This window comes from Amyelois transitella, chromosome 17 (assembly GCF_032362555.1).
Source record: "Amyelois transitella isolate CPQ chromosome 17, ilAmyTran1.1, whole genome shotgun sequence".
NCBI classification, from domain to species: Eukaryota; Metazoa; Arthropoda; class Insecta; order Lepidoptera; family Pyralidae; genus Amyelois; species Amyelois transitella.
In genome coordinates this window covers 309,043-333,228 of record NC_083520.1, presented here as the reverse complement: position 1 = coordinate 333,228, position 24,186 = coordinate 309,043, and the positions used below count along the sequence as shown (strand labels likewise).

Genomic DNA, 24,186 nt, shown 5'->3' with positions numbered 1-24,186 from the left:
CCTTAGTCGCCTTTTTAAACATCCGTGGCAAAGATATGGCAGTGTTTAAAAGTTAAAGTTTTGAGTGCTATAAGATATCACATTTTATTTTACAGTTTCAGTTTTAATATTTATTTTGGTTTTTTTATCCACTCTTTGCTTTGACAGAATTTTCTCACTCGACTGAACTGAAATAAAAAAAAAATTACAGTTTTTTTATACGAATATTATGTTAAAATTACTAAAAGTGCAAAAATAAAATGCTCGAATCGAAGTCAAAAAGTTAGCTGATTTTTAAATTATTTATGATTTAGTCAGAGTTGACAGCCCTGAACGCCGCTGATTGCGTCAGGGGTGGACAGATGCCTTTTATTTTTATTTTTCACAGTTCGGAGATTACCGAACGTAATTATGAGTAGGGGACACTGAATTACTGAGGGTGGATACAAAAAATTCGGCTTTAAATGAAGCAAAAAAGAGTGATTTTGTAAAATTGAGTATTGAAAAATATTTAATTTGTTTTTTTGACGCGTTTCTATTTGAGGAAACATCAACAATAATTAAATTACTCATTTTTAACTTTATATCTCAGAAATAGAACTTACATATGAAGTAAGCAATTTTTGGAAATCTATCCCTTAATCGCCTTTTACGACATCCATAGGCAAAATATGGACTGGTCTTATTATTTTTGTTTTTGGTGCCGGGAACCACACGGCACAGAAGAAGACGGATACTTAGAAAAGATTTGTCGTCGGTTTTTAGTTTTTTCCTTCAAAAAAACTAAATCTTCTACACCTCTCATACAGCCGTGAAACCCTCACCAGTCTATTCTCTGGCAAACTTCCTGTATTGTAATTACGACTGACTGACTTACTATATTCCGCCCACAAGTGATTGCTGTGTTGCATTTAACTCACAAATGTTGGTAAGTATATAACAGCCAACCGTAAAAGTCTCAAGTCAAATAAAAAGACCAAAGACCGAGTGTGTTAAGTCAAGAGAGACGGCCCATCTGCCAAGTCTCAAACTTTAAGTATATCCCTTGCGGGGTAGACAGAGCCAACAGCCTTATAGACTGATAGGCCACGTTCAGCTGTTTGGCTTAATGATAGAATTGAGATTCAAATAGTGACATGTTGCTAGCCCATCGCCTAAAAGGAGAATCCTAAGTTTATAAGCATAGGCTCATTAAGTTAGTATTCTTGTTTTCGTAAAATGCGACTAAGGGATAGCCTTTAGTCGCCTTTTACGAAATACATGGGATTGAGACAGAGATAAACACAATGACAAGTTATATACATATTTACTGAAAAAAGTCATCGTCCACTATTGTTAGTCCCGGTTAAATAATCATTTTTCTGGAGGATACCGATGTGCGTCTTTGACCATGGTCAAATCCAATCAGGGTCATGACCCTAATTGGGTGAGTCAAGTTTTTACACGGAGCAACTAACGTCTGACCTCCGCAACCTTTGTAGTGGCACCTAACTCATATTGGATCATCAATACCCATCCACGAAGTGAGTTATGAATGTGGATGAAGCGAAGGAAGTATGCAGAGATCGTGGCAAGTGGAAAGAGGTAGTCTCTGCCTACCCCTCCAAGAAAGAGACGTGATTTTATGTATGTATGTATACCCATCCAGTTCCCTGAATGTGCAGGTTTACTCTCTACATATCACAGTAAACGCGTCGGTTAGCACTCAAACTAATGTACATAAATCATACAAGAGCTCTTAATATATGACCGAGGTTTGAACTTGTGCCTCTTTTAGGTATCACATTTAATATTCACTTGATCACCAATGTGCCGTGTGGTTCCCGGCACCAGTGCAAAAAAGAATAGGACCACTCCATTTCTTTTCCATGGATGTCGTAAAATGCGACTAAGGGATAGGCTTACAAATTTGGGATGCCTTTCAGTCTTTTCAAGACTGTTGGCTCTGTCTACCCCACAAGGGATAAAGACGTGACCATATGTATGTATGCTTGTAGGTATGCATGTATGTATGATCACCAATACTATAAGACATACCTAATGTTCCCATCGCCTAAACTTCTAACATAAACCATGTAAAAACCAGTGGGCGTGTTTGTTTGTTTGTTCGCAGTTAGACCGCTAACGTCCCATACTGCTAATTATATACGAAGTTAGGTGCGTGGGAATTCAGATTTCTCCAGAAATTGCTTTCGTTTATACACTGGGTAATTGTTTCTTGACCATGGAATGATGACAGGCTGAACGGGATTTTATGGATAAGAAAATCAATAGAATCTTAATGTTTATGAGATGGAAATGACTGATTTAGTGACATATCAACCTATGACCTAAAACCACTAGGTTCATATATACCATGTAGAGATGCACTAAGAAAATACATACATATGGTCACGTATATATCCCTTGCAGGGTAGACAGAGCCAACAGTCTTGAAAAGACTGAATGGCCACGTTCAGCTATTTGGCTTAATGATAGAATTGAGATTCAAATAGTGACAGGTTGCTAGCCCATCGCCTAAAAAAGAATCCCAAGTTTGTAAGCCTATCCCTTAGTCGCCTTTAACGACCTCCATGGGAAAGAGATGGAGTGGTCCTATTCTTTTTTGTATTGGTGCCGGGAACAACACGGCACACACTAAAAAAAGATGTCCTGAAATTTTTCGGTAACGGATATTAATGGAATTTATCGTTTCACGCGGACGGAGTGGCTGCCCGCCGCTTTCTCCTCGGCTAATGTTTATTTTCTGGGTGACAGTGAGGAACAACATGGTCAAGAAACCTTCACCTTCAACTGGATATAACCACGATGGAATAGGAATCCTCTGGCAAGGTTACCGAGACCACACAGGTGTCGCTTCGTAATAATAATTTAGCCAATCTATCATCCTGATCATAGGCGCACCCTGGGCTCTTATGATGTGCTGAAGAAGATAGAATATTATTACAGTGCAGTTTGTTACCGCTTCTTCTGCACTGACGCCTTGGAAGCGGCAGTAAACTTAGTTTTAAGTAATTTATTTGACGTCAACCAATGTTGTTAAACCATACGTTTCGACAATTATTAAGCGATACGAAGTATCCTATAATAATGTATAAAAATGTGGAATTTTGAATTTGAATTAAGAATATTATTTATTGCTTGTTTCGACTAAGAGATAGACTTAAAAACTTGGGATTCTTCTTTTAGGCGATGGGCTAGTAACCTGTCACTATTTGAATACTCAATTCTATCATCAAGCCAAACAGCTGAACGTGGCCTATCAGTCTTTTCAAGACTGTTGGCTCTGTCCACCCCGCTATGGATATAGACGTGATTATATGTATGTCTAATCTTCCTATGTAGCAAAATGCTAAAGATCTTTCTAAACTAGGTTCAGATCAAACTTATTACAGGCGTAAACACTCTTATCAATATCTCATATTACCTACTCTGCGTCAATGCTATAAGTAAAAATATCAATCACACACTCGCGACCAGTTAAATCCAGATTCCTTATCAGCTTATCAATGTCTATTAACCTTATTTATAAAATCGTAATATTGAGACTGAAGTCTACAATTTGTACCGTGTAGTTCCAGGCAGTATAAAATACCTTTTTATAAATAACTAGCTGTGCCCGCGACTTTGTCCGCGAGAAATAGTTATTTTGGGCATAAACTTCGGATTCTTCTTTTAGGCGATGAAAGGCTAGCAACCCGTCACTATTTGAATCTCATCTCTCATCATCTTAAAGCCAAATAGCTGAACACATCACAAAACTGTTAACTCTGTCTACCCCGCAAGGGATATAGACGTGATTATATATATGTATGTACCTATACACGTCGGTAAAAGAAAGTGATTCAATCTTCGCGCATGGCAGCTGATGTAATCTTGTACAATATTACTACAAAATGCATTGCATTTACTTATATATAGGTACATCACATCTTAATAGCTTACTGGGTAGGCAGAGGCAACGGTGTCGATAAGACTGTAAGTTCGCGTTCAGCTTAATATTTACGAGTATGTTTGAAATGAGATTCATTTAAGTACTAATACATTGCAAGCTCATCGCTTAAAATCCCAAGTGTAAAAGGCTTGCCTTTGATTGACTTTTACAACTTACACAGGAAGAGAAGCAGCTGGTACATACTATGTTATTTATAACATGCATACAAACATTAAATCACGTCTATATCCCTTGCGGGGAAGACAAAGCGAACAGTGTTAAACAGACTAATATGCCACGTTCAGCCGTTTGGCTTAATGATAGAATTGAGATTCAAATAGTGACAGGTTGCTAGCCCATCGCCTAAAAGAAGTATCCCAAGTTTACAATCATATCCTTTAGTCGCCTTTTACGACATCCATGGGAATGTTTTTTTTATTGGTGCCGGGAACCACACGGCACATTATTACTATGTATGTTATGTTTACCAGACAAGCACAGATCTCAAAATTATTTATCACAATAATATTAGTATTTTAACCATGTGATTCTTGGCCATAATAAAAGGACCACTCCATATTTCCAATGCGTGTCATAAAAGGTGACTAAGGGAGGGGTTGAATAAGCACGGGATTCTTCTTGCAGGCGATGGGCTATCAACCTGTCGCTATTTAAATGTCAATTAACATCAAATAGCCATACATGGCCTTCCCCTCTCTTACAAAGATTGTTGGCTCTGTCTACCTCGCACAGGATATAGACGTGATTAATATTACACTGTTTTAAATCGGTTAGAAATAAATGGAATGAGTCAGAGTTCAGACAAAGATTGCGATCTAGGTCACACACACACACACTGACTTACACACACTGACTTACACACACTGACTCACACACACAGACAGACAGACAAGGCGTGTGTAGTAATCTGAACAATGAGCACTTTCCTATTGTCATTATTTGATTTACTTTTAGATTTATTTAGTTTATTAATAGAGTGTATTGTTTGCACTAGCTATAGCCAGTTGTTTTACAAAAGTTAATGTAAGTTTAGGTGCCATGGCATACATACAAACATAGGTACATTATATTTGCGTCTTATCCTTTACTGGGTAAACAGAACAGTCTTGAAAACACAGTAAGGCCACGTAAACCACACGGCACATACATACATATAATCACGTCTATATCCCTTGCGGGTTAAACAGAGCCAACAGTCTTAAAAAGACTTATAAGCCACGTTCAGCTGTTTGGCTTACTGGTAGAATTGAGATTCAAATAGTGACAGGTTGCTAACCGATCGCCTAAAAAAGAATCCCAAGTTAGTAAGCCTATCCCTTAGTCGCCTTTTACGACATTCATGGGAAAGATATGCAGTGGTCCTATTCTTTTTTCTAATGGTGCCGGGAACCACACGGCACTCTTTATATGTATACCATCTAAATTATTTAATTATTCTTTATTGTAACAATTACAATTTGTAAAGTACAATAGGCGGACTTAATGCTAATAGCATTATCTAGCAGTATATCATTGAGTTAAGCAGAGAACCTTTGTATAGGTGATAATAATAATAATTTCCTTTTCTATTTTTAACCGATTTCAGGACAGGAGGAGGTTCTCAATTCGACCGTATTTTTTTTTACTTTAATTCAAGTTTTTCCTAAATTCTAGGTGAAACATGTTGGACTTTCGTACCTTGACGTCATGTGTAGATAAATAAAAACATGTCTGAACAAGTTTCAGTTGAATCGCCTTTGTATAGGTACGTATCGCATCACATTCAGTAGTTATTTCATCATCATTGGAAATCAGCGATGATGAAACAAAAGCTGTAAGTATTTCACAAGAAACACGTAATTTATAGGAATGAATAACATTTTTCTTTGTACATATAGTCACGTTTATAACCCTTGCGGGGTAGACAGAGCCAACAGTCTTAAAAATACTGAAGGTCACGTTCAGCTGTAAAAGTAAATGATGGAATTGAGATGCAAAAAGTGACATTTTGCTAGCCCATCGCCTAAAAGGAGTATCTCAAGTTTATAAGGCTATCCCTTAGTCGCCTTGTATGACATCCATGGAAAATATACGGAGTGGTCCTAAAATAAAGTGCACGGAACCACACGGCCCATTTCTCTTTGTTCTTTGTATAATTAGAATAACATTTTTAAAAAGCGATAAAGTTTATGCTATACATCTGAACGTAGCTTTTCAAAACCATTCCCTGGCTCTGTTTACCCCGTTTATAAGTGATAAAGTCGTAATTATAGTTATATGAAAGTTGATTCAAATATTAGGGCTTTTATACACGATAGACTGTAAAATTATAGGAATTTTAGCAATCCAAAGTGTAAAACACACCTAACAATAATATAAGTCTGAACGAACCGCTATATGTATATGAACTCGAGAAAGGTGTATGATATAGGAAATCATTAGCCGCCGTGTTATTTTATGTAATGTTGTAAAACTGTATCATTATGGTTACATAAATGCTTATTGCAAGTTGACTAGTTTTGCGAAGTATCTACAGTAAACTATTTGGTATTTGGAAACATACATTTAACGCGCCAAGTTAACAAAATTATTTCGTACAAGCTGTCCATAGCGAATTTTTAAATCTTTATGAATTTGTGCTAATTCAATTCTATGATTGCTGATTACTAATATAATAACTGCACTCATTTCAAAATGTGATAAAACAGTAAAAAAAAAATTGTCTGTACATTGAGTATATTTAAAAAAAAAATTAAAAAAAAAACGATGCAGACCATAAAAAAAATGACGAAGAACCGAGCATAAATTAGAAAAAAAAGTCAGTCTGTTTGTATGTTTGTTTGTACGCGCTTATCTTCGGAACTACTGAACGGATTTGAATGAAACTTGTTTTGTTGTTTAGCTCTTATGCCTGATTTACGTATAGGGTATTATAATTTTGGAATCTGGAACAGCTGACATCATACCAACCATAACAACTCAGCTAAACTATAGCAAATATCGGAAAGCTAAGTGAGCGTTTTCTGTTAGCGGATAAAAATCGAAGATCTGGGACACCTAATGCAGAATCATTATATACCAGCTAAATCATCCCAATTATATTAAGGTTAAGGTTATAAAATTTACTCATTTAATAACCTTAACCTTCTTATTTCCAATAACACGCAAACGGAGTTGCGGGCGTCACCAATATCTTACAAAGAAAATTATAACCCTTCTTTTGTATTTGGTGAAAACGTGCTCGACGTTCGCATAGCAACCCGAGTGAGGCAAAACATCGATTGTTTTAATCGAATGGACGCAGATAGGCGAGCTCTTACTCGGAATTATCAACAATCGATTCTCTGAAACTCGATCCGTGATGCGGACGCTTTGTTGGCATTTTACTTGATTTGAATTGGTATTTTTCTCTAGGGGAGATACAGTCTCGTCTTTATACTACACGAGGTATACAGAGTCAAGGTCTGATCATAATGAAAAACTAACTTTTTCTCATTTGACCTTGTTTGTTTATTAGTATTCAACCACTGCCGTGCAGTGATTTCGTAAAAGACGACTATGTGATAGCTATTCTTCTGTTAGGCGATGCGCTAACAACCTGTCACAATTTGAATCTCAATTCAATTTTATCTTTAAGCCAAACAGCTGAAAGTGACCTGCTTTTCAGTATTTTCAATACTGCTGGCACTATTTACCCCGCAAGGGATATAGACGTGATTATAGTATATATATATGAATGTATTCTGCTCAACGATTCCACAAAGAGTGATAGCTCTATAAACCACGGAAGCAATTCACTATCTTTTCAGAAGCCCCGTACCTACGTTACGGTAAAAATACCGGAATTCCGGCCGTGACCCGGCAAATGCCGTCATAATCCCGTATGGAGTGTATTGCATCATACCAGTGATGAGAGGAATGGAAAGGGTGGGTTTGATTAGACGGGAGACTATTAATAAAAATAAGTAAAATAATATAAAAAATAGAATTGATTAGAATAGATTTATTTTGTGTGGTATAAAATACATACATACATACATAAAATCACGCCTCTTTCCCGGAGGGATAGGCAGAGACTACCTCTTTCCACTTGCCACTATCTCTGAATACTTCCTTCGCTTCATCCACATTCATAACTCTCTTTATGCAAGCTCGGCGGTTTCGGGTACTTTTGACCAGATCCTTTACCAGGACGTCCTTAATTTGATCAAGATACGTTCGTCTAGGTCTTTCCACTCCGACCTTTCCCTCCACACTCTCCTTGGTATAAAATTTAGGTTCAAATAGTGACAGCCCTTAATAATAAATAAGTTAATAGCCCATCGCCTAAAAGAAGAATCCCAAGTTTTTAAGCCTAATCCTTAGTCGCCTTTTACGACACCCATGGGAGAAAGACGGAGTGGTCCTATTCTTTTTTCTGTTGGTGCCAGGAACTACACGGCACTATCACTGTTTCGCTTTTTAGTATAACGTGAAACGGGAAATCTCTATTCTATCATTTTGCCTAACAGCTGAACGTGTCACTCTTTCAAGGCTGCTGGTTCTGTCTACCTCGCGAGGGATATATACATGATTACATGTATATATATACATATATATATAGGTACATGTGTGTATGATAGTTTATCGCGCAACAAAAAAGTCGTCGCGTGCCATGCCAACCCAGCAGACTCGATCGCTCGTCTGCAACAAACGACAATTCCGACCAAACCTTTGCAATCACACAAATGATTCTGGAATTTACGGCTCCCCAGGCACCAGGTGGCGCCACTGACAAGGTTTTATTGTCCAGGGTCACCTCAATTTTCGATGTTCGCGGGATAAGTGTAAAGTCTTATTTTCGTTTTAATAATAATCGTGAAAGTCACACTATTATTATTTTTTTTACATTTTGGAATAACACGAAGGTGATCGTGGTAAGATGTAGTCTACACTTTTAAGAAAATAGCTTGATTTTATGTATTTTAAACGAACGACGATTATCTGAGAGGCTAGCGCGACGGCGCTTTTTATCGCGCGATAAACTATCGCTGTTCCGCTTTTTATAATGGCGATGAAACGGGACAGCGGTATTTAGCGGAAGCCAGCCCGGCTGAGGTATGATTGAAAGTACCTTAAACCGACGAGCTTGCATGAAAATATTGATGTATGTAAAGCTATACTAATATTATAAAGCTGAAGAGTTTGTTTGTTTGAACGCGCTAATCTCAGGAACTACTGGTTCGAAATGAAAAAATATTTTTGTGTTGAATACACCATTTATCGAGGAAGGCTGCTATAACATCACGCTGCAACTTTTAGGAGCGAAGAAATAATGGATAATGTAAAAAAAACGGGGAAAATTATTCATCTAGTAAAATACAGCTAGTACAGCTAGTAAAATAATAAAAATAAAGTAGGTACCTTCGGAAAAGTGGAAATATGTAGTCTCTGCCTATACATACTTACTGGAAAGAGATGTTGCTATATTGTCGTATGTTTATTAAACGGCTAAGATTTGCTCTCTGGTAGGTATCTTATTGTTATTATTACGTAAAAGGCGACTGAGTTATCAACTATAGTACAATCAGTGCCTATTCACACTTGCCTTGAATATAAAATTTTGCATAAGTAACCTTAGCACATACAGATAATTATAATGATGTGCTTTTTGAATACTTCTGGGATCAAAGTTTCTGGAAAAGTCTAGAAATACTCTCATAAATTTAACGTTGAAATTACCTATATTAAAAGAGTTGTTAAATTAAAATGTTAAATCGTCGCGTTTTACATTAGCTTAGCTCATCAAATCATAATAAAAGACATTAAAACATCAGCCGTTATTTTAATACCAATAAATATCTCTAATAATATATGTATCTATTATAAGACTGATGGCTTTCTCATATATGTTTTCTTAAAATTACTAAAACTGCTGAAGTGTTACTTTCAGCTGATAACCTAACATTTATGTCGTGAAAAGTCTTTCAATAACACAAGCATTACTTTTTATTACATGTAGATAATTATTAAAGGTGCTATTATAGAAACACTGGAGGTTAGTGCTTCAACTTCTAAATTTAGTAGTTTTTTTAAGAAATTCAAAAGTGGAGCAGTCCCGTTCTTACAGAAACCAAAAAAACCTTAACAAATCACATTTTCCATTTACTCGACTTGCCGACTGCAGAAATGCGTTCGTAAATTTAGATTCAGCAATAATAAAAAATATCAAAGTAAAAAACGTATTCTAATAATAACATTTCATCAGTACCGCGTAGCAACAACAGTGATTCAGATTCAAATCCGTTACGATTTTGCTGTTCAGCTATTAAACATTTTGAATTCTATATTCATACACATAAAGATGAATTTGGCACGAACAATGTCTGTTATCGCGACATGATCGAGCGTCATTACAAGGTGATGCGTGATTCAGTTAACGTACACCATATTTTGTAATTAGTTCATCAATTTCATAATATTAAAGTGATTATTTTATTGCAGTTCTTGTCTAGAAATTTATTTGAATAATGGCGTCAATAGATTTATTGAATATAGTTAGAAATATAAACTCTTTATTGCAATCAGAGAAGAAAGAAAATCTGAATATCAATAAACAGGCTTTGAGCCTTAAAATAATCAACTTCTGCTCCCAAATCAAAAGTTTAGGGGACGAGGAGGAACAAATTACATAACTGCATATTTATTGTTCACTTAAAAATACTGTTGGCTCTGTCTACTCGACAAGCGATATAGACGTGACTACATGTATGTGTATTAAGATTGAACACTTACACTGAAAAAGTAAAGATTTCGTTTATATTTTTTTTTCATAGATTTTACCTTTAGGGAAAATTAATATTTTTTCCTGGCTCAAAGAGTTCCTTCTTCATGGCCACCCTACCGTGCAGATTGTATGATGCAGGTTCACATGTATTTCATTAAGTCAACTTTATGGCCGGCTTTGTCTCGTCACATTCAAACGGGGGTATGTAATTGTTTGCAATTAATTCTTGTAATTAAGGATATTTCTATGTAATTTGTCATTTGTAATACAAATTTGTTCTTATGTATGCGACTTGGGTATTATTTTGTTTTACTTCTTTGAAAAGGGAAATATGTTTTGAATTGTTTTCCGGGAAAGCGAGGAGCTTTACGTACTTACATGCATATATTCACGTCTGTATCCTTTGCGGGGTTGATAGAGCTAGCAATTTTGGAAAGACTGAAAGGCCACGTTCAGCTAATTGACATTAAAATAGTGGCCTAGCCCATCGCCTACGAGAATAATCCAAAGTTTATTATACTTTGCCTTGGTTGACTTTAACGACAACCATGGGAAAGATAAGGGGTCATCCTAGTCTTAGGTGCCAGGAACAACGCGGCAAAGATGCCTTCATCACAGAAATCAGAATATTTTATTGTTCAGATTTGGATACGGCTACCGTGTTAGATTTTAGATATACTAGACTTTGACCCTGGGTTTCGAACCTACGGGAATATTCTGAAGAAAAAGATATAACTTCTGAACTTTGAATCATCAAAATCCGTCCAGAAATTAATACGTTTATAACGTAGGTAGGTACTTATTAATCTACGTTACAATCTTATTAACTTCTAGACGGATATACATATTTATCTACGTGTGTATATATATGTATACATTTTACATATATAAATATATACTTATTAATATATACGGCACAAATTACACAGATTGAATCAGCCTTAAAGTGATTTTAAAAGTTGTGATAAAAGATACTGATTCAATGATATAACGTTGGCCTTTTTTGTATGGTAGGCTAGACTTTTTCGTGAAAAATTATATTTTTCATGCAAAATAAAGAAAATAGCGTCATAAAACACGTTTTTATTTTGTTATTCTTTTGACGTCACGCGTCAATGTTTATAACACAATAAAATAATATATAAATTAAGGTTTTGGAAAGTTTATACTGACGCAACGCCACGACTATGTATGTTTATACATACAAAAGTCATGAAATGTATGACTCATATTCACGTGTAAAAAATAATGAAATAACAGAAAGATTTTATCTTGCTTGAGCTTTTATCTTTAAAGGTAACATAATTTCAATTCAAGTGACTTTATTCGATATCTACAAAATAGATACATACATATACAAATAGTCACATCTATATCCCTTGTGGGATAGACAGAGCCAACAGTAAGTAAATGGCTCTGTATACCTCGTTTAGTATTGAAAACATACACTGCAAGGCCACGTTGCCAACCCACCAAATCATGTCAGGTTTATACATGACTAGCGACCCGCCCCGGCTTCACACGGGTGCAAAATTATAAATGTTATTATACATAAAAACCTTCCTCTTGAATCACTCTACCTGTTACAAAAAACCGCATCAAAATACGTTGCGTAATTTTAAAGATTTAAGCATACAGACAAACAGACTAAAATAGCGACTTGTTTTATACTATGTAATTATAGTGAAGCGACCCCGGTCGCAACCTTTGCAGAGAATCATGATGACAACCAGTTGCCTGAATCTGCAGCTTTTGTCACTTAATTTTCTCTCCCCATAAAAGTAAATTTGTTTGCAAGCAAGGCCATGGAAAATAAGCCTTTTTCGATTCATCCACATTGATCTATGCAATCTATTTGGTATAGGCTGACAGTATAAGTGAATTAACTTTCTGTTGCCACGTTACTTTGTGTCAGATGCATTAAAATGAGGCGATAAGAGCCCTCGTGACTCGGAGAAATTTCATGTGCACGTTCTGATAAAATTCATGACTTGTTGCAATTCTCCTGAATGAACATAACTGGCCGTCCAACTTGGCATCGCTTGAAAAAAAAATTTACTAACAAATTATTTCGCTTCATTATTGAATCTCTATCCATTCCATCATTCCACTATCCTACAAATATTATAAATGCGACAGTTTGTTAGTATGGATGTTTGTTGCTCTTTCACGCAAAAACTACTGAACCGATTACGTTGAAATTTGGTATGTAGGTAGCTGAGTCTTCAGCTAGCCAGAGTAAAATATAGGTTACTTTTTTACTTTTTATCTCGGAGTGCCCGCGGGATTGATAGGGTTTCCATGCGGCCTCTAGTTAAGCCATAAAGCTGAGCGTGGTCTTTCAATTTTTGGTTCTGTCTACCCCGTTAGAGATACAGATGGGATTGTAATAAGTATCTATGTCCTTAACAATTTCATTTCCACAAAATTTATTAGAGTTTGAAACCAAGCAATAAGAATTATATTATTAAGTAAAAAAATTTGGCAGATTTTTTTTCCTACGTCGATGACCTGTCATCCAACTAATTATCAAATTTAATGCAAGCACAAAAACAATTGTTATCACGACAAACAAACATCTGTTATCATCGTACGATATTTTTTGACTGATAACAGTAATTGCATTAGACCAAGGTACATACGAGTATATAAGTTAAATTATAAAACATGAAGAATAACTTTAAGGTCGCTTGGCAAAGGGTCAGGTCAAGAATACTCGAAACCGCCGAGCTTGCATGAAGAGTCTCTCTCTCTCGATCTCTGCATACTTCCTTCGCTTCATCCACATTCATAACTCTCTTCATGCAATCTCGACGGCATTAGGTAACGAAAAATATAATATATAATAATGAAAGAAGTCGCGGGAAAAAGTTAGTATCTACAAAAACAAGTTTAATGGAAAAATATAATAAAAATCTATTAGTCAGTGAGCCTTGAACTAGCAATATTGTTGTGAATAATCTTTGTAATTACCGAGTTTAATTGTGCCACACATACATACACGATTTATAACCGTTAATAAGATAATAGTAAGTCACAAATGAGTTTTTTTTTATAAATAAATTTATTGATAACCTTCCATACCTACTGGTCTGGTAGCGTAAAAATAAGTTAGATTGTACGAACTACTTCTCTTTCCATGCAGTTTGTTAAAGTCAATTAAAGGACAGGCTAATAAACTTGGGATTCTTCTATTAGGCAATGGGCTAGCAACCTGTCACTATTTGAATCTCAATTTTATCAATAAGCCATACAGCTAAAAGTGGCCTTTCAGTCTTTTCGAAAATGTGGGCTCTGTCTACCCGGTAACACGTGTATGTATGTTATGTAGTGTACCCCATAACGAATGTATGATATATGTAAATTTATCGGTAGCAAAGCAAGTGCGATGCCTTTTTTATAGCGCGAAAAACTATCGCCGTCCCGTTTTACGTCATAATAAAAAGCGAAACAGCTATAGTTTTTCGCGCGATTAAGACGGCGTCGCGCGTGTTATGTGAATCTATACTAATATTATAAAGCTGAAGAGTTTGTTTGTTTGTTTCTTTGAAAGCACTAATCTGAGGAACTACTGGTTCGAATTGAAAAATTCTTTTTGTTTTTAGTAGACCATTTATAGAGGAAGGTTTTATGCTATTTATCATCACGCTGCAACTATTGGGAGCGAAGAAATAAAGGAAAATGTGAAAAAAAACGGAGTAAAATTATTCACCCTTGAGGAATAATGTCCATAATAACTATTCCACGCGGACGGAGTCGCGGGCACAGCTAATAAGTAAATATAGACTTGTGAGAAAGTGTTCACTAAAAATAATACAAGGAAAAATATCTAGGTAAACCGGTGTTAAGGTTAGCCAAATCTGACTACGTGACTGAAGTCAGCGCAGGATAGAATAGGACAGCTATATATCATGTTACGAAGGAAAGAGCGAGACAAAACAGGGGTGGAACTAGGGTGATTGTATACTTAACTAACTCGACAAAATTGTTACTCCATGTTTTTGTATTGGGGTGGAATTTTTGACAGACTAGTACGGATTGCATAATGGCCTTGTGTCGTAGGGCTCCCGGCGCTATTAGTAGGATGTCGTTAAAGGCGACTAAAGGAAAGGCTAATAATTTTGTGGTTCTCCATTTAAGCAACGGTCTAGAAACGTGTCACTATTTCAATGTCAATTCCAACATTGTGCCATACAGGTGAACGTGGCCTTTCAGTTTTAACGAGACTGTTGGCTCTGTCTACCCCGCAAGGGTCAAGTGTTTCGGGGCCCGGGGTCCGCCTTCCGACATTTCTCTCTCCACTTGGTCCGGTTTTCGGCGTCCTCGGATTTTAGTACATGGGCTAGCATATCATCTTTTACGACATCTTTGCAAGTGAGACATGACTAAATGTATGTATGTTCAATTTTATGACTACCTATATTTCCAGCAGGATTCGAACTCATGATTTTGTCGTGAAAGACCGACAAACGAACACACTTTTACATCTATACTAATATTATAAAGCTTGCGTTTCTTTTTTTGAACGCGCTTATCTCAGGAACTATTGGTTTTTGGAACCATTTATCGAGGAAGGCTTTGGGCTATATAACATCACGTTGCAATTACAAGGAGCAAAGAAATAATGGAATATCTGAGAAAAACGGGGAAAATTATTAATTCTTGTGGGCTTCAATGATGCCCAAAATAACTATTACACGCGGACGAAGTCGCGGGCACAGCTAGTTTATAATATTAGTTTAAGGATACCCGGTAGTTAATTTCTAAGTAACGTTCAAAATTACAAAATAGATATGAGTCATTCGTTTTGCTACGCCTTTTTGTCACGTTCCAAAGTGACTTACAATATTCCAGCTCATATTCTAGGTCCGTTTCAAGGCTAAGTCTAGACCTAGTTGCGGTGTGGAGCCGGCTCGTCTGTCTGTATGTAACTAGACACTTAATATTAGCCTTCACACGATGTTAACATGATGAAGGCATCTTTAACTACGGTGATTTTCCTTTTTGCAATTATGTATGGAATATACCTTACGGAGTCATTATTCAATTGGAATAATAGCTTTAATGTAAACTAGCGATCAGCCCCGGCTTTGCGCGGGCGGGTAGCAATTATATAAACTTTCTTCAGAAAATCCTCTTTCCAGGATTTCAAACAGGAACAACACTCGTCCACAAGGCGACCTTAAACTTATGAAATGGTTCGTGTGATTCCCGGAATATTTAAAATTGACAACTCCCTCTCTTTCCAATGGATATCCCAAGCCTTTCCCTTAGTCTCCGTTTAAAACATCCTAGAAAAGAAAAATATGGATGCACAAGAAACAAGAAAGTGTTATTGACGTCAGTAATTGTGAAATCATTAATCGAAGTCGTTAAATCTTCAAAAAATAAAGATTTTATCGATTTTTCGCTATCTTATCGATAAAACTAAGAACATTCTAGCTTACCATTATCACGTAGCCTAGACATCTTGGCACCTCTTTGTGCTGTCTGCAAACAAACCCATTTCAACCTTAAATTGTCAACGACAAAGCACAATTTGCATCAACAATAAATTTTGCACTTACGCATACTTTTTTGCTTTGTACAAGAATTTGTTTGCTTAGGAATTATAAACCTTACTCATTAATAAATAAGGTAGCTTTTCTTTTGCCAACGAGCAATGCACTTACATTCAATTTCACACGTCGTTTTTACATCAACAAGAATTAGGTGTTAAGCAATTATATACGTAATGATTGAAGTGAATAGGTTGTTTTTCTTGTGTAGCGGTATATAAATGCATTATGGCGACGCATCACGCCACTTTGTCTGATGCAACTAGTTCTAACTGCACTTTGTTCGTGTTTTTTTTATTGCTTTGTAATGTCTCTTGTTGCTATGCGGGGTTGCTTGGCTGTTATATGATAGTGTTCAAACCTAACTTGTCTTTTTTCATCATAAATATTGTGTGCCGTGTGGTTCCCGGCACCAATAGAAAAAAAGGAATAGGACCACTCCATCTCTTTCCCATAGATGTCGTAAAAGGCGACTAAGGGATATGCTCACAAACTCGGGATTCGTTTTTAGGCGATAGGCTAGCAACCTGTCACTATTCGAATCTCAATTAATTCTATCATTAAGCCAAATAGCTGAACGTGGCCTATCAGTCTTTTCAAGACTGTTGGCTCTGTCTACCCCGCAAGGGATATAGACGTGACCATATGTATGTATGTTAGACACATTGGATTATTTTAAGCCTCCACAGAGCTCTGAAGCCCGCCACGCCTGCGTCCTACGCTGAAGCGTGACGTCACTACGCTTCGATTCGACGCTTTGCCGTGGCTTTCAACTCCAAGGCTTCTCTTCAGTAAGGCGTGGCCACGCGGGTCGCTCGCACGCTTCCCCCACGCTGGAGCCTTCACGTCACGCGACTGACACGCTATTGATTATGTGACCAGCCTTTACACGCGTGTTACGTACTGTCAATTCGTTTAGAGTACTATGTGACATTTAATGATGGAAAACACCAGTTTTTAAGTTAGACCTTCGACTTTTCAATACTTTTCGCATTTACCGTGATCGAATAGAAATTTATCGATTAGTTAAATCGAATCGAATAGTTCGAATTAAAGATCGAATAGTTAAGATTAACCCTTTGACCGCCGTGGACACCTTTAGGCGTCCAGCGGAAACTGTCTTGAGACGCCGACGACTTCTTAAGTAGCCGAGATTCGTATCACATTCAAACAAAAAAAAACTTTACTTTAATACTAATCTTATTGAAATAATATCGATAGGTAGCTTGATTATTCGTCAAACTTTGGTTTAACCGAGGCGGAATGAAGAAAAAATATAAAAACACCCATTTAAAGCTTAATTTACAATTACCTAAAATTTAATGAAAATACACTATCAAGTAGCGCCAACGACACCTTTAAGTGTCGCGTAGTGATGGGAAATTGTAGTTTTTTTACAAGTACCTACATTTAATGTTCCTTATGTTATTGTAGTGGGTATTCATTGAAGCATGTTTCTATTGCTCTCAGTTATATGAGATCTGAACTAGTCGTAGTACTGTCATTGCCTAAATATGGAAGAAGAGAGGCCATCTTCGCCGTCGATATTATTCGGATTCTCAAGTCGTAAAAGAAAGTATAGAGAAACAGAAAATTCTAATAATAAGCAGACACAAACAGAATACACTATTACAGACACTATGGTGTACAGAAAAACTACAAAAGAAGGAAATATTTCTTATTCTACTCGTCATTTGCCCGATGTTAATTTCGACGATAGAAGACCGTCCGATAAAAGGAATGAAGACTTTGCAAGGTTGGTGGCTTTTGAATTAGAGCGTTTGACGGAAAACAAACGTTCAAATGCATATCCGCAAATTTTAAATCTTATAAGATTGTTGAGAGGGGACCCTGATTTGGACCAAGTCATAGAATTTGTACCAATCCAAAGTGAAAGTGAAGGAGAAGAAACGGAAGAAGAACAATCAATACCACTCAATATAGCTCTGTAATAATTGTTAATCGTCGGTAATAAATAAATATTAATGTTGTTGAAGTTTCGTATACAAGAGTGTTTTATATTAATTAATATTATTATATATAATAATAAATAATAATATATTAATTTCCTAAACCTCTAAATATTTAGCATCATTAATAATTATTAAGTAACGAAATTATTCATCTTTTTCGTAAAATCTCAATATTATAATTATATACCTTCATTTTATCGATAAAAATTACGGACGTTTCTAGATAATTTTACAATTAACGTCCCCTATACGCCACGGACACCTTTAGGCGCCCGCTTGTGACGTCAGAAGCGAAAGCAATTTATCGACTAGTGCTTGCAAGATGTGGGTAGAAAAATAAATAAAATATATCGAAATACCCGTGAATCATTTGTTGGTTTATATTCATATTGTATGTAGCATTTCCTGTGGATAAAATTAACTTTACGATGGAAAATGACGATCTTATTGCAATTCTGGAAGGAGTGGAGAATGTCGAACAATTTATTGCTATTTCTGATGAAGATTCAGATCTATCAGATTTTGAGGTAAGTTTCAGTAATTACTTACACTCGTATTCATAAAACTTGTCAAATGTTTAATAAGCCTTCTTTAGCTAAAGTATGTTTTGTCCTTACCTCACATTTAAAAATTTTACGTTGAAAGAAAGTGACAAAACGTACTTTAGTTAAAATAGGCTTATTAAACGTTTGATAATTTTATTGAATAAGGAGGTTATAAATTAATAGCTACATATATGACTATTACTTTTTTCATTATACCTACTTAATGTAGAAGTGTTTTTTAGGACCCGACTACTGAGGAAAGTCAAAACATTTCTGCTGGAGAATATAGTTTTCAATGGTCGTCCGAAGCCTTCGAAATTAAAAACGAGCCGTTTGATGATTTTTTTAGCGGTATTTCGCCGTCAATGATTTCGTCGGTCTCATCAGAATTGGATATTTTTTTACATTATTGCAATGAAGCTTATGTAGAAAAAATTGTTGAATTTACTAATAGTTACCAGCAATATGTTGTTAGACATATTGATATAAAACTTCATTCAAGATTAAAAAATTGGTATCCTGTAACAGTTCCTGAAATGTATACATTTTTCGCTGTGTGTATGCTAATGACAAGAAACAGCCGGAATACGATTGAAGAACACTGGTCTACTAACCCATACTTGCATTCCGGCATATATGGTAGTCTTATGTAGAGAAACCGGTTTTGTACAATTTTAGGCATGTTGCATTTCTGCCAACCAGGCCCTAGGACTGAGGAAGAAACTATATTGTCAAAAATTATTTACCCAGTAAATCATGCTCGTCAGACATTTAAGAATAGTTTTATACCATACGAAAAAATTTGCATTGACGAAAGTATTGTACCATTTAAAGGGCGACTTCTTATTAAACAGTATCTTCCCAAAAAAAGAAATCGTTTTGGTATCAAGCTCTTCGTTTTATGTGATGTGTTGTCGGGAATAATTTTGGATTTTATTGTATACTGCGGCAAAGACACGGAATTAACACATTTTGATAATTTAGGCGCAAGTGGCTCAGTAGTTGCAACACTTCTAGAAGAATATTACGGTGTTAATAGGAAATTATACATTGACAATTGGTATTCAAGTCCAAAATTGTCTATATTTTTAAAGCAACGAAGTATACATACATGTGGTACAGTAAAGCCGAATAGAAGCGAAATGCCAAAATTTAAGAATTTAAAGAAAGGAGATAGAGAAGCTTTGTATTCTGACCCTATAATGGCTATGAAATGGCGTGATAAAAAAAATATACATATGTTAACAACTATTCATAAAGACGAAATGGGGCCAACAGAAAAAATGGACCTAATGACTGGTTTGCCTAAACTGAAGCCTGAGTGTATCATTGACTATAATAAAAATATGGGTGCCGTGGATGTCTGTGATATGATGTTAAGCGGTCTACAATGCATAAGAAAAACCATTAAATGGTATAAGAAACTATTTTTTCACATCCTAGACTTACATTTGCTGAATTCGTATCATATCTTTAAAATAACTTGCAAAGACGATTTTAGCCCTAGTTTCAGGAAATACCAATTGGTATTAATAGAACAGCTTGCTCAGAAATATGGTGAGCAATCAGTTCATAAAACATTACCGTCTACATCTCGTGCCTTAGAACAACCTACGCGATTCTTGCCCGGAGACGGAGCTCGACATATGCCTTCATACGTTCCCAAACAAAAGAAACTTCGATGTAAACTTTGTGCTCGATCTAAAAAACGACGCACCACCAGATACATGTGTGCAGTGTGTACAGTGGCACTTTGCGTAGTTCCATGATTCCAGCTTTATCATAAAAAAAAATAATTATTAGTAAAGTAAAGTATAGTAAGTAAGACAATACATATATAAATAAAAGTCAAAAACTTAATTTTTGACTTTTATTTATATATTTATTGATTTGGTTAGCAAAGGCCTACAAATCTATAATGGAACAAAATACTTTTTTTATGTAAGTGGGTACTTATATAGGTAAAATTGGTTTTGTCTTTATTCAAAAAAAGTGTTGCGATGTCAAAATTTGCTGTACCTACTGGTGTAATGTGATCAAATTTTCCGCTGGAACTAATTAGATAAAATTACATTACTAAGTAGGTAATCGAAATTTACCGCTATCATAATTTTATCGTGCTCGTGGACAACACTATCGATTTAATAAATTATCTCCGAAAAGATACACCACTGACGCCACGGACGACTAAAGGAGTCGCCTAGTGATGTGAAAAATCGATGTCATTGAAATCATTTAAAAGGTTTTTTTTATGTGTTTATAAATTTGAATTGCATTATTTTTGGTTAAAATCAAGTAATATGTATTGTTTGATGTTTATGTGTGGTAACGGGAAAAATTAAACAAGGAATAAATAAGGTTCGTTTTTTTTTTAATATTTTTTCGATAACTATTTACCCAACCCTATCCTCAAAGTGCCGCCGTTTTCGCAAAAAGTACCCGTGGCGTCGGTGACACGTTTGTCGGTTTTGCTTATGGCGGTCAAAGGGTTAAAAAAAGTAGCTGCTACTTCTGTTGACCTAAAAATACACGAACACATACCTCTAGAACCGACCTTTGTTAAAAAAAAATCAATCACAATTCTAGTATTCAAAGAGTAAGAGGAGCGTACATCAACAATGTCGGAAGCGAAGCCTATTTGTGTTCTCAAAATGAATGAGGACAAAACCATGGAGTTCATATCTTTATACGAAAAAGAGCCGTGTCTATGGAACACCAATTCGTATAGTTTCAGAAATAAAATCGCGCGCGCCAATGCGGCTAGTCGGATAGCTCGCACACTAAAAGTGCCACAATTCGAAGCAAAACACGTTATGATAAAATTTAAAAATCTCCGAAACGCGTACTGTCAGGAGTTGAGGAAGTTGGCGGCGAGCATTGACATGGGTGTGGATTACAGGCCGAAGGTCATTTGGTTTTCGAAAATGGACTCTTTTCTGAGACCTCACTTGAGCAAAACTAATGTTGGACAGATATTGGATAGTAACAATATTGTGGTAAGATATACATACATATAGTCACGTCTATATCCCTTGCGAGGTAGACAGAGCCAACAGTCTTGAAGGCTGAAAGGCTTTCAGCTGTAATGGCTTTATGATGGAATTAAGATTCAAATAGCGACAGGTTGCTAGCCCATCGCTTACAGGAGGAATCCCAAATTTATAAGCCTATCCCTTAGTCGCTTTTTACAACATCGATGGGAAAGATGGAGGGGTTCTATTCGAAAGTGCCGAAAACCACACGGCACAGCACGTAACACAGTAAAGGCACAGTGCTAAGATATTTTTGGTAATTACATTTCACTCTAGGACTCGTCAATTCAGTACAGTACAGTACAGCGATAAAAAAAAATTACAACTATATCTTAAAGGAGGTAATATCTGAAAATATATTGGACATATTAATACTGTTGCAGTGTAGTTTGTTCCGCCGCTTCTTCTACACATGCGGTTTGGAAGCGGTAGTAGTTGTAATTAGATTTAAGTGATGTGACGTCAATAAGTGATACCTTGTATCCAATTTTGAAAATAAATCTATTCTATTCTAATAAAACCTCCCATACTAAGAGATGTTTTACAATTCAAAACAAGGACCTCCTGGCTATACAACGCAAAGCTTTAAAATCAGTTAAAATCGTCATCAATTTTCAGATAGAAGAGCCTGAATCATGGCGTCGGTCGATCAAACGCGTGACAGTGGAAGCCGAGACCCAGGTGGAGCTGGACTACTGCAGCGAAGACAGCTCCACAGTCTCTGACCTCCTGGAGCCTTCTATCAAGCAGCCACAGCTGGAGACTGAAGATCCCCTGGTGTCAAGTGACTGGCCCAAAGATTACTATGACGATTTTGGGAGATATATAGCCTCTCTGCTCAGGACCTTGCCAATAAATAAGGCATTGGCGTTGCAACCGCAGATTGTCAACTTGATCACAAATGCGGCAATAGATATTGATATAGACGAGTCATAGTATATAAATATTTTGGGCGAGTAATGTGTCTCGCCCGTACTGCCCATTCGTCTCTGCTAGAAGTGATTTCGTTTAAAAAGGGCAGAACATTTGTAAAAAGGGTTCCAATATATATATACATACATAAAATCACGCCTCTTTCTGGAGGGGTAGGCAGAGAATACCTCTTTCCACTTGCCACAATCTCTGCATACTTCCTCGGCGGTTTCGGGTACTTTTGACCTGACCCTTTATCAGGACGTCATGATCTTGTATATATTATATTCCTATATGTTTTTTGTGTACAGTAAATTAATTGGTTTCTAAATTAGTTTTGGTTCTATTGAACCACTCATATGTTGTAAAAGGCGACTGAGGGAAAGCTTAATAAACTTGGGATTCCACTAGTAAGCGATGGGCTAGAAACCTGTCAATACTGTCACATAGATATTTAAACTTATACAGATATTTAAAGTTATATAATATTAATATAAATATATACTTATACAGAACCAATAGCACAAGACTTAAAAGACATTAAATTGTTGTTAATTTTTAAATGCAATAAAGTAAAAATAAATAAAACTCAGTCACGTTTACTTAGATAGCTCACTGATGGATATGTACATACATACATACATTATACTTTTTTATTATTATAAGGACGTGATAAGGATATATACATAATTTACATAATAAATAAAGCATTTGTTTAAAAAAAATGTTGTGTTTTGATTGTCTAATTGTTTGTTCGTCTGTATCTGCTGAAACAATGGACCGATATTGATTTTCCGATAAAACTAACCGTTTTGAAGAAAATCGTGAAAACCCCATTTTTTACCTTTGACCTTGGGTAATTTTTTTTTTCCTTAAACCGGAATCATGGGGAATTTTGAAATAATGCTTTTGATTGTGTTTTAAACAATTATACTCATTTTCAGTTTGAAGCGAATTAATGTAGCTTCATTCTTATTTTTTGGTCTAAATTGACCGGACTACTTACTACAGAACGCGAACTCAACAGCAGTAGCTCAATAGAGGTAGCTCCTTAATTATTATAGGCCGTATTTGGGTCCAATAGATATTTATAAGATGTCATTGTCAGAGTTACTCAAAATGGAGAAATAAACCATCCACGCGAAGACCGACATCCACGCGGACGGAGTCGCGGGGGGAAGCTAGTTTAGACTAAATCTAGTTCATTATCAGGTTAGTGAAATGGACGGGTCATAAAAACAAGAAAATGGTTATTAATTAACAATCAATTTTCTAACCTATACTAATATTATAAAGCTGAAGAGTTTGTTTGTTTGAACGCGCTAATCTCAGGAACTTCTAATTCAAATTGAAAAATTCTTTTTGCGTTGAATAGAACATTTATCGCAGTCCTTATTTTCCGGAAGCCCTTATCAAGAGCTTACGGGCGCAATAATTATTCTATAGCCTATTCCAATAAACATACAATAATAATACTTTAAAAAAAG

General features: G+C 36.0%; 1 protein-coding gene across 2 annotated transcripts; it reads left to right on the top strand.

Annotated features, from left to right (window-relative positions):
- The first annotated feature begins 10,741 nt into the window (after positions 1-10,741).
- Positions 10,742-23,379, top strand: LOC106139614 (uncharacterized). 2 transcript variants are annotated; one of them, XM_013341093.2, is made up of 4 exons: positions 10,742-10,880; positions 16,927-17,198; positions 21,303-21,751; positions 22,406-23,379. In XM_013341093.2, the coding sequence occupies exons 3-4, from the start codon at positions 21,374-21,376 to the stop codon at positions 22,721-22,723; spliced, it is 696 nt and encodes a 231-aa protein (XP_013196547.1). In that variant the 5' UTR covers positions 10,742-10,880; positions 16,927-17,198; positions 21,303-21,373; the 3' UTR covers positions 22,724-23,379. The 2 variants fall into 2 exon arrangements, with proteins under 2 accessions (XP_013196547.1, XP_013196549.1); XM_013341095.2 differs by lacking the exon at positions 10,742-10,880 and having other exon boundaries at positions 16,918-17,198; positions 21,342-21,751.
- Positions 23,380-24,186: the final 807 nt, after the last annotated feature.

Excerpts from the sequence above, each read along its gene's own strand:
- LOC106139614 (XM_013341093.2), top strand. The coding sequence starts at position 21,374 with ATGTCGGAAGCGAAGCCTATTTGTGTTCTCAAAATGAATGAGGACAAA. Across the intron at positions 21,752-22,405 it reads TGGATAGTAACAATATTGTG|ATAGAAGAGCCTGAATCATG; the intron begins GTAAGATATACA and ends ATCAATTTTCAG.